Below are 10,752 nucleotides of genomic sequence, written 5' to 3'. Positions count from 1 at the left end.
AGAAACACAATATTCATTCAATATATTATGCCCAATTCCCATGCCATCACAGGCTTCTCCATCATCCCACCTGACTGCTTATAGGTGGAATTAGCTTCAAAACATGCCACGGGACAGCAGTATTTCCTGCTTCCTCCTCCCCAGAGGGGCCAGAAGGAGTTCACGGACCCCCAGGCTGTGGTCATGGCCGTGGTCCCTAGCCCCTCCTCGGTGCACTCCGTATCAACAGACTGGGGTCAGGCCCTCTCTTGGGCAGCAGGGGTTTGGGGCTGTAGCTGCAGCTTTTCTGAGTCAGGAGCCAGGGAGCCCAGTAACCCACCTCTGGGGGTGGGGTGGGGGAGCTCAGGGGCCCCGGGACCTGAGGCTCTGGCTGGGGTGGTGCTGCCTGGCCCTGTGCCCTGGGCCTAGCCCCACAGTCAGTTCCTTACATAACTATTCACTTTTGTTTCCTTGTTTTCTGGCATTTCTGTGTATGCCCAGTGCCTTGCCCAGCCCGTCCCATGAGTTTCAGCTTCTCCCAGGCTGGGCCCCCGGATCCACACCTCTGCACACAGCCGGAGGGAGGAGGGCAGAGGCAGGCGGTTTCTCCCCGTCACACCTGGTGAGCCAGTAAGAAATGGCACTAAAAGGCGGCTCCGCCATAGGCCCCGATCCCCAGCAAGAGCCCCTGAGAACTCCAGCTGCCCTGCAGAACGAGAGCTCAGGACTGGCACAGCCCCACCCAGCCCCATTCCAGGGCCAGGGCAGCCACTGCTCCCACCCTTCCGAAGCAGAGGTCCGAGAGGTGCAGGAGAAAACCAGCCTAGAGACTGACTCATCATAGATCCCTTTATTGTGCATCCCTATAAATACAGTCCTTCCCAAGGACATTGTGACCCCCTCCTCCCCCGTCACGGCAGGGTGACCATCACAGAATGGCGTGGTTACAGATCACAGGTACAAAAACAGCCCCAGGCCAGTGGTGCATGCCAACATGTCCCCCGGAACCTGTACACTGGGGGCCTGGTGGCAGGATACGGCATTTGGCAAGTGATTGGGGGCAGGAGGTGCTTGGAGCTGGGGGGAGTAGGGGAGGGTTCCTCCCTCGCATTGTGCATCCAGTTCCTTCATGTGTTCGGACGCTCGCTCCCAGCTCCTGGGAACAGGTGCAGCGGGGGTGGGGGAACAGCCCATACACAGCTCGGGGCAGTATGGGGGGACTCCCCTGGGGAGTCCCTGTCGTATTCCCTGAACTGCCCAGGCTGGTTGGCGGGGTAATATATGGGACAGCCCCTTTACCCTCTGCCATTAGGAATTTGCCCCATTAGTGCTCACCCGACATGGCCCAATCAGAGCTGGAGCAGCTCCCCCTCCCACGGGGCTGGGGGTCGCACGGGGGGGGTCACCCCCTCCCCACGCTGGCCCACTGTGAATCCAACCCCCTCCCCCCATTGCAGCAAACCCCTGCCCTGCCCCCTGGAGTCCAGCTGCAGGAAGCACACGGCGATGCTGGGAGCTCTGCTCCAGCCGGTCCTCGGGGTGGCGCCCCTAGAGATTCTCTGACGTGGCAGGGTTGGCGTAGAAGGCGTTGGTGCCGTTGCCAGCGGCGATCTGGGAGGAAGCAGAGGGGATGGGGTTAGAGCCAGGTTGGGCCAATCCACCGTTACCTGGCAACAGGACCCCAACCAGGCAACCACCACGTACCCCTGTCGACATGGAAACCGGGGCTCTGGGGCTGGGGAGGGGCTCACTGGGCCGAGCCCTGGCAAACAGACCCCAGTCACATTCGATCCCGGCCACCCCGTCCCTGGCAGCAGGGAGAGACCTCAGGGACCGCGCCAGCTCTGCCGCCCCACAGCAGCATGGGGGGCACGTGATGGGGCTGGGGGAAGGTGACCCCACCCCAGAGCCCCGCAGGGCTGTGGCTGCTTCACGGGGTTAATGTTCAGAGCACCTGGCGCCGCTGGAGCAAGCGCTGGACTTCTGCCAACAGCACCACAAACAGCCCAGTGTCTACTGTAAATATGGCTCTTGTCACGCGCCCAGCTCTGCCCCTCATTGCCCCCCCACCCCGGACGTGCACAGGCCTGCCCTGCCAGCGGGCAAGGGGTCCAGGCTGAGGGGGCACACCCTCCAGGCAACACCAGCCCCTCCAAGGTGCCTATGAGCTGGCGACACTCCCTGCCTGTCCCGCCCCAGCTTCCCATGACTTGGCTCTTTTGTCTCGCCATTAGCGGCTGCAGAGGTAAATATTTACTCAGGCCGAGAGTTTGAACAGCCTGAGCCACTGGCTGCACAGAGCAGAGGAGCTGGATCCAGCCCAGCGCCCTGCCCGGAGCCAGCCCAGCTAGGAACAGGGACGGCGAGTAACACTAACACCCACTGGGGCGGTTTCAGGGCCCAGCCCCCCAGGAACCTCACCAGGGCCCACCCCCCACGGCCAGGGCCGGGCAGCAGCGCTTCTCTGCCATGCCAAATGCAGAGCTGGTAACAACAGGGACAGACGAGCCCCCAGCTGCCCACTCGTCCGAGCGCCAGCTCACGCCAGCTCCGGGGCCCACCGCAGATGCACCCACCCACCCCCGTGCAGAGGGACTGCAGGCTCTTGGTGCTGGCATCACTAGGCCCCTCACGCCGATAATGTCCCCCCCAAGTCCTCCACCCCTGCACCTGCCTAGTCTCCTCATCACTGAGCCCTGACAGAGTTCCTGGCAGCCCCGGCACGCCATGGCACCAGCCAGCTGTGCCGGGCCGGGCCGGAGCCGGGGCAGCAGGGCGAAGGGGCAGGGGAGGCTGTTCGGTCACAGGGAGAGAAACGTGGAGCCGAGCAGGCACCAGCCACCCGCTAAGGGCTGCCGGGGCTCCACCGGGAGGGAAAACCAGAGCCCCACGGACAGACGCCGCCTGCTCTCGCCCAGCCGCCCTCCCCGAGGGCACCTGCCACCCCGGGCTCAACACGGGCCTTGGCTGCCCCCCCACCGGTCAGCAGGGCCGTGAGAGTGACACTAACCCCCCTCCCGGGGCCGCCCGGGATCCATGGGCAGGGGGCAGGGGGCAGGGGGCAGCCAGGCCGCCCCGGGCCAGGGGCCCAGCCAGCACTGCCAAGGAGGCCACTTGTAGAGAGCCTTGTCTCAGAGCCAGGCATCAACCCACCTCCACGCCCCACCCTGCCTGCCCCACCGCCTCGCTCTGCGACCCCCCACCCCCCTCTGCGACCCCACCCCCTCCCTGCCTGCCCCACCGCCTCGCTCTGAGACCCCCACCCCCCCGCCTCCCTCTGCGACCCCACCCCCTCCCTGCCTGCCCCACCGCCTCCCTCTGCGACCACCGCCTCCCTCCCTGCCCCACCGCCTCGCTCTGCGACCCCCCCACCCCCCCGGCCTGTCCCATCGCCTCCCTCTGTGACCACACCCCCTCCCTGCCTGCCCCACCGCCTCGCTCTGCGATCCCCCACCCCCCCCGGCCTGTCCCATTGCCTCCCTCTGTGACCCCACCCCCTCCCTGCCTGCCCCACCGCCTCCCTCTGCGACCCCATCCCCTCCCTGCCTGCCCCACCACCTCGCTCTGCGACCCCACCCCCTCCCTGCCTGCCCCACCGCCTCCCTCTGCGACCCCCCACCCCCCCGGCCTGTCCCATCGCCTCCCTCTGTGACCCCACCCCCTCCCTGCCTGCCCCACCACCTCGCTCTGCGACCCCCCACCCCCCCCGGCCTGTCCCATTGCCTCCCTCTGCGACCCCACCCCCTCCCTGCCTGCCCCACCACCTCGCTCTGCGACCCCCCACCCCCCCCGGCCTGTCCCATCGCCTCCCTCTGCGACCCCACCCCCTCCCTGCCTGCCCCACCGCCTCCCTCTGAGACCCCACCCCCCTCCCTGCCTGTCCCACCGCCTCCCTCTGCGACCCCACCCCCTCCCTGCCTGCCCCACCGCCTCACTCTGCGACCCCACCCCCCTCCCTGCGTGCCCCACCGCCTCACTCTGCGACCCCCCACCCCTCCGGCCTGTCCCATCGCCTCCCTCTGTGACCCCCACCCCCTCCCTGCCTGCCCCACCACCTCGCTCTGCGACCCCACCCCCCTTCCTGCCTGCCCCACCGCCTCGCTCTGCGACCCCCCACCCCCCCGGCCTGCCCGATCGCCTCCCTCTGTGACCCCACCACTCTCCCTGCCTGCCCCATCGCCTCCCTCTGCGACCCCCCCACCCCCCCGCCTGCCCCACTGCCTCGCTCTGCGACCCCCCACCCCCCCGCCTGCCCCATCGCCTCCCTCTGCGACCCCACCCCCCTCCCTCCCTGGCCCATCTCCTCCCTCTGTGACCCCCACCCCCCTCCCTGCCTGCCCCACAACCCCCCCATGGCGACTGTCTAGTCTGACCAGAGACCGGCCCGGAGTGAATTCCTGCTGAACTAGGGCCGAGCGTTCAGCAAACGCCCTGTCTGGCACAGGACCTGCCAGGGACGGAGAAGCCAGCGGGGCCGGGGGCTGGTCAGTGGTTCCTCCCCCCAGCCACACCTAACGCTGTTCGCAGCCTGAGGTGGAGGAGCCAGTGGCTCCTTATTTCTTGCCCCAAACAGCCCTGCTGAGGTTCCCGCTGGAGCCGCGCTGAGCCCCCATGTTAATGGAGAGTGATGAGGGGGGCAGGACACTGGTGCTGCCCAGGACAGGCCAGGCCATGGCAGGTACTGGACTGGTGGCCCCCAGAGACCCGGGCAGAGCCATGGGGGTGGGGCTGGCCTGCCCCATTAGCTGCTGGTTTCACATCAGCCAAGAGCTGCCCTGTTAGTGATTAACTCGGTGAGAGGGTCCGGGGTCAAGGTCAGAGGCTGCCCCACGGGACCTGGGCTGCAGCCACCTGACTAGGGAGAACAACACTTCCCCTGGCTCTGGTCAGACCCATCCCCTGCCCCCCCAGGAACATGCACCCCCCCACCACAGGACTACCCCCCAGGACCTCACTCTATAATCCCCCAGACCCCCCCGGTTGCATCACCCCCAGGAACCACACCCCATAACCAAACCAAGACCATGCCCTATAATCCCACAGGATCACACCTCATAACCCCCCTCTACCCCAGGAACACCCCCCACATCATATCACCCCCAGCACATCCCCCTGCCCCCCGACAAGCTGTATAGTGCAGCAGGGCCCTGTGCTCACATTCCTGGCTCTGGGACCCCTTTGCCCTTCCCCCCAGCTCTGTCCTGGGGGGTGCATTGGGTGGGACACAGTTAGGACCGTGGGAAGCACTGTGCCACCATCATACACTAGCCCCCCCACACCTCCGGGTTTGTGTTCTCTCTGGTGAAATTTTCTGGGATGAGCTGACCAACCCCCTTCTCCCCCCAAAACCCTCACTCAGTGAGCAATGGAGGGGACATCCACCCCCAGCGTGTGCCTGGCAGGGCTGCCATGTACTGGGGGCCGGCGTCCAGGGGTGCACCCGGGCAGTGTACAGGGGACAGGCATTGGGGCACACGCTGAGCGAGGGGGCACCCCAGGGCAGGACCAGGCCCCGCTGCTTACGTCACTGTAGGGGTTCTGCTTCTTGCCGGGGGCACTGAAGCGCCCATGGGTGTGGTAGGTGGGGTACTCGCTCATGGGCTGATACGAGGCCTGTGAGCTGAACATATCCAGCTTCCCGCGGCTCCTCCTGCAGCACGAGCAGACGATCTAGAGGAGCGAGAGGAGGCTGGTGAGCGGGGGTGCGGAGGGGATGGAGGGGTCAGGCAGGGCGAAGGAGAGAGGCTGGAGGGGCCTGAGGCCGGAGGGATGGGCAGCGGGGGGCACTCACCACCAGGATGAAGAGGAGAATGCTCAGCACCAGCCCAATGCAGACCAGGACCAGCAGGGCGATGCCCCAGCCGGGCACCAGGGGTGCTGGCGCCGAGGGGGCCAGGGGAGAGCTGCCAGAGTTGGCTGAAACACAAGTAGGAGCAGTCAGGGGCTGGGGAGGACCCAGAGGTGAGGGGAGGGGAGGGGAGGGGAAGGGGCCCAGGCCAGGGGACGCAGCTGGCCAGGCAGAAGAGCCAGGGACAGAGTCAGGGGCTGTCAGAAAGGAGCTGGCCCAGGGGTGCTGGGAAGAGGCTGAGTTGATGGCCGGGGGCCCAACCTCAGGGTCACCGAGGACGACTCTGAATGGGTGCGCTGCCAGGGGGCCCAGAAGCCCTCCCTCCCTGGGACAGATGCAGGCTGGGCTGGGCTGGGCTGGCAGGGCAGGCACCCTCCACAGACACGCCCCAAAGCAGCCCAGCCAGGGGGCTCTTCCTGGAGCTGGAGGAGCCCACAAGGGCAGACCCGTCTCCACAGAGCTCTGCACAAGGGCCAAGGACACCAGCTCCCCTCAGCCATGGGCTGAGCCCCCCCAGCACAGGAACCCCCAGACACGTGGCTGTGGCCACACTGTGGGGCCCGGCCAGAGCCTGCTCACCGCGGATATTGTCCAGCTGGAGCCCATCAAAGCTGTTACTGCCATCCAGTCTTTGTGTCAGCTGCTGCTCAATGTCGGTGGCGCTGATGCTGGTGTTGCTCACTCGGTACAGCAGGACGGACTCTGTCGCCACCGAGCCCTGGCTGCCGAGCGTGCCGGAGAGGGGGCGTTAACTGGGTCTGGCCCCGGCCCTTCCCACACCCCTGCACCAGCTCCCCCATTCCCACCCGTCCCTGCCCTGGCTCCTCCATTCCCACCTGCCCCTGCCCCACCTCCCCCATTCCCACCTGCTCTGGCTCCCCCATTCCCACCTGCCCCTGCACTGGCCTCCCCACACCATCCATCTGCCCCACACCTGCCACCTGGCCCTCCACCAATTTCCCCATACTACCCACTGGGCCTGCACAACCTGCCCCACCCACAACCCCCTTGAACCGTCCTCCTTATGCCCCCATCTGCCCCTGCCCCAGCACCTCCGCCCCCTCCCCAGGGCAGCACACCTGCCCAGCACGGCCTCAGGCAGCCAAAGCTCTGGGCTGCTCAGACGTGGCACCCCCAGAGTCACATGCTCACAGATTTAGCCTCTCTCTCCTCACCTTTCTCCCCCACCCCAGCCCAGGAGCAGCAGGCTGCCCCCTCCCCGCCTACAGCTGGGGCAGCCCCATGGCACACACTGTACCTGAAACGCAGATCAGTCAATCCCAGGTAGTTCTGCCCATTCGGGCACGTTGGGCAGCCATAGATCTTGCTGTACTGTCACAGACAGAGGGGAACAGGGTCACTGCCAGCTCCCCAGCCGGCTCGGGGAGGCAGGGAGCACCCAGCTTGGCCGATCTGCCCCGGCCCCTGCCAACCTTCCTTGCTCTGCTCTGTGCTCTTCACTGGGGTGCAGGGGCACGGGTGTCTCCCCGGAGCTGGCTGGAGAGGGGCAGAGGGGCCCAGAGCCAAGTGCAGGGTCCCGGGGGGTTGATGTCTCCCCAGACAGGATTGAGGGTCTCTCCCTTCACTGCTCCAGGACAGGAGACTCTGGGGCTGAGGGCTCTGGTGCCCTGGGCTGGGCCTGCGGGTGGGGTGGGGGTATCTCCCGTCCTTGCTCCATGGGATCTCTGTGTGTGGAGCCCAAATGGCAGCAGCTACCAGAGGCCCGAAGGCTCATCACTTGGCAGCTCAATGTAGCTTCCCAGGAAGCCTCTAGCCTGGGGCTGGCAGCCACCCCCAGCTGGCAGGCAGGGGCAGGGTGCCGGGAGGGGAGGAAGGGCTGCTGTGCTCACCATGATCTGGATTTTGGAATATAACTCCTTGTAGTAACTGGTGCTGGGGTTGAGAAGGGAGTTGTTGAAGTTCCAGTTCACGATGTGGAAGGCGAGAAATAAATGGATCGGGGCTGGGGTCGTTATGAAGGTGCTGGGGGATGGGGTGGTCGTATTCCCGGAGTGAGGTGTGGTTGTGCTAGTGGGGGGCAGGGTGGTCGGATTGCTGGAGTGAGGGGTGCTTGTGCTGGTTGGGGGAGGGGTGGTCATGCTCCCGGGGGGCGGGGTGGTCAGATTGCTGGAGTGAGGGGTGGTTGTGCTGATGGGGGGTGGGGTGGTCTTGCTGGTGGGGGGCAGGGTGGTCAGATTGCTGGAGTGAGGGGTGCTTGTGCTGGCTGGGGGCGGGGTGGTCGTGCTCCCGGGGGGCGGCGTGGTCGCGTTGCTGGGGGGCGGGACGGTCGCGTTGCCGGGGGGCGGGACGGTCGTGCCAGTGCCGCCAATGGTGGTTGTGCTGGTGGGGGGCGGGGTGGTCGGGCTGGTGGGGGGCAGGGTGGTCAGATTGCTGGAGTGAGGGGTGGTTGTGCTGGTGGGGGGCGGGGTGGTCATGCTCCCGGGGGGCGGGGTGGTCAGATTGCTGGAGTGAGGGGTGCTTGTGCTGGCTGGGGGCGGGGTGGTCGTGCTCTCGGGGGGCGGCGTGGTCGCGTTGCTGGGGGGCGGGACGGTCGCGTTGCCGGGGGGCGGGACGGTCGTGCCAGTGCCGCCAATGGTGGTTATGCTGGTGGGGGGCAGGGTGGTCGGGCTGGTGGGGGGCAGGGTGGTCAGATTGCTGGACTGAGGGGTGGTTGTGCTGGTGGGGGGCGGGGTGGTCAGATTGCTGGAAAGAGGGGTGGTCGTGCTGATGGGGGGTGGGGTGGTCTTGTTGGTGGGGGGCAGGGTGGTCAGATTGCTGGAGTGAAGGGTGGTTGTGCTGGTGGGGGACGGGGTGGTCGTGCTGGCGGGGTGCGGGGTGGTCGGATTGCTGGAGTGAGGGGTGCTTGTGCTGGTGAGGGGCGGGGTGGTCGGATTGCTGGAGTGAGGGGTGGTCGTGTTCCTGGGGGGCGGGGTGGTCGGGCTGGTGGGGGGCAGGGTGGTCGGCTTGCTGGAGTGAGGGGTGGTTGTGCTGATGGGGGTTGGGGTGGTCATGCTGGTGGGGGGCAGGGTGGTCGGATTGCTGGAGTGAGGGGTGGTCGTGTTCCTGGGGGGCGGGGTGGTCGGGCTGGTGGGGGGCAGGGTGGTCGGCTTGCTGGAGTGAGGGGTGGTTGTGCTGATGGGGGTTGGGGTGGTCATGCTGGTGGGGGGCGGGGTGGTCGGATTGCTGGAGTGAGGGGTGGTCGTGTTCCTGGGGGGCGGGATGGTCGGGCTGGTGGGGGGCAGGGTGGTCACCCTGCTGGAGTGAGGGGTGGTTGTGCTGATGGGGGGCGGGGTGGTCGTGCTGGTGGGTGGCGGGGTGGTCGGATTGCTGGAGTGAGGGGTGGTTGTGCTGGTGGGGGGTGCGGTGGTCGTGCTGGAGTGAGGGGTGGTTGTGCTGGTGGGGGGCGGGGTGGTCGGATTGCTGGAGTGAGGGGTGGTTGTGCTGGTGGGGGGCGGGGTGGTCGTGCTGGAGTGAGGGGTGGTTGTGCTGGTGGGGGGCGGGGTGGTCGGATTGCTGGAGTGAGGGGTGGTTGTGCTGGTGGGGGGCGGGGTGGTCGTGCTGGAGTGAGGGGTGGTTGTGCTGGTGGGGGGTGGGGTGGTCGTGCTGGAGTGAGGGGTGGTTGTGCTGGTGGGGGGCGGGGTGGTCGGATTGCTGGAGTGAGGGGTGGTTGTGCTGGTGGGGGGTGGGGCGGTCGTGCTGGAGTGAGGGGTGGTTGTGCTGGTTGGGGGCGGGGTGGTCGGATTGCTGGAGTGAGGGGTGGTTGTGCTGGTGGGGGGCGGGGTGGTCGTGCTGGAGTGAGGGGTGGTTGTGCTGGTGGGGGGTGGGGTGGTCGTGCTGGAGTGAGGGGTGGTTGTGCTGGTGGGGGGCGGGGTGGTCGGATTTGCTGGAGTGAGGGGTGGTTGTGCTGGTGGGGGGCGGGGTGGTCGTGCTGGAGTGAGGGGTGGTTGTGCTGGTGGGGGGTGGGGTGGTCGTGCTGGAGTGAGGGGTGGTCGTGCTGGTGGGGGGCGGGGTGGTCGGATTGCTGGAGTGAGGGGTGGTTGTGCTGGTGGGGGGCGGGGTGGTCGTGCTGGTGGGGGGCGGGGTGGTCGTGCCAGTGCCGCCAATGGTGGTTGTGGTGCTGGTGCTCTGTTCTGCGCCGAGAAGAGAATTGGTCCATTCAGTTCAGGAGAAAACAGAACAAAACGTGAGGTGCAGGTGAGGAGCAGAAACCCCTGGATGGGGCAGCTGGGGGATCAGGCACCCACGAGTCAGGGGCAGTTATTTTACACAGCACGTGACTAGCCTGGGGAACTCACTGGCACAAGGTCCTAGTGAAGCCAAAAGCTCCCAGGGCTCAGCCAAGGCCTGGACGGTCACAGGGACAAGGGGGGCAGCTGGTGACCGCCCAGGGGATGAAGCGGCTCCTAGGCAGGAGTCAGACAAGGAGGGGGCACGTTACTGTCGCCTGGGGGTCCTGCAGGAGCTGGGGGTGGCCTGTGGGGGACAGGTCCCGGGGCCGTGCTGATGATCCCCGTGCTGGTTGGATGGGAGCGACTGGAGTGCCTGGGGCCGCAGCCTGACACATTGAGTCCCCCCTCCCCCACCCAAACTCGGAGAGGGGCTGCGATGCCAGGGCTCAAACACCCCGATGTGGGGTCTGACGTGGGCCCAGCCCAGCGACCCCTGGGCTCCAGCACAGCTCAGCCCCACTGTGGATCAAGCCGCCTGTCAGGGGACAAACTAGAGGTTCAGGCACCTTCCCCGAGCCCTGCGTCTGGAGGTCACACTCGGTGCGTGGAGCCGTGTGTCGGGAACCCCTGGGGTCCCATCTGGAGCTGCCTGATGTCCCCAGTAGAGACAAGCCCTGCAGGGTCCCCGGGCAGCTGCCCCCACCCACTGGGTTCCCCGGAGAGCTCCCCACGCCCGTGTGCCCCGTGTGGAGCGAG

General features: G+C 66.9%; 1 protein-coding gene across 1 annotated transcript; it reads right to left on the bottom strand.

Moving 5' to 3' along the window:
• Nucleotides 1-814: 814 nt before the first annotated feature.
• Nucleotides 815-7,952, bottom strand: LOC119847841 (mucin-1-like). Its single transcript, XM_038382972.2, has 6 exons — nucleotides 7,678-7,952; nucleotides 7,086-7,159; nucleotides 6,407-6,549; nucleotides 5,771-5,895; nucleotides 5,503-5,649; nucleotides 815-1,590 (listed from the first exon to the last, which is right to left on the bottom strand). The coding sequence occupies exons 1-6, from the start codon at nucleotides 7,924-7,926 to the stop codon at nucleotides 1,528-1,530; spliced, it is 801 nt and encodes a 266-aa protein (XP_038238900.1). The 5' UTR covers nucleotides 7,927-7,952; the 3' UTR covers nucleotides 815-1,527.
• Between the last annotated feature and the right edge of the window lie 2,800 nt (nucleotides 7,953-10,752).

The sequence above is a fragment of the Dermochelys coriacea genome, chromosome 24, assembly GCF_009764565.3.
Source record: "Dermochelys coriacea isolate rDerCor1 chromosome 24, rDerCor1.pri.v4, whole genome shotgun sequence".
Lineage (NCBI taxonomy): Eukaryota > Metazoa > Chordata > Testudines > Dermochelyidae > Dermochelys > Dermochelys coriacea.
The sequence above is the reverse complement of the archived record's forward strand: the minus strand, read 5'-3'. Positions and strand labels throughout refer to the sequence as shown.

Excerpts from the sequence above, each read along its gene's own strand:
- LOC119847841 (XM_038382972.2), bottom strand. The coding sequence starts at position 7,926 with ATGACCACCCCTCCCCCAACCAGCACAAGCACCCCTCACTCCAGCAAT. Across the intron at positions 5,896-6,406 it reads CCAGCTGGACAATATCCGCG|CCAACTCTGGCAGCTCTCCC; the intron begins GTGAGCAGGCTC and ends CTTGTGTTTCAG. Across the intron at positions 5,650-5,770 it reads TTCTCCTCTTCATCCTGGTG|ATCGTCTGCTCGTGCTGCAG; the intron begins GTGAGTGCCCCC and ends TCGCTCCTCTAG.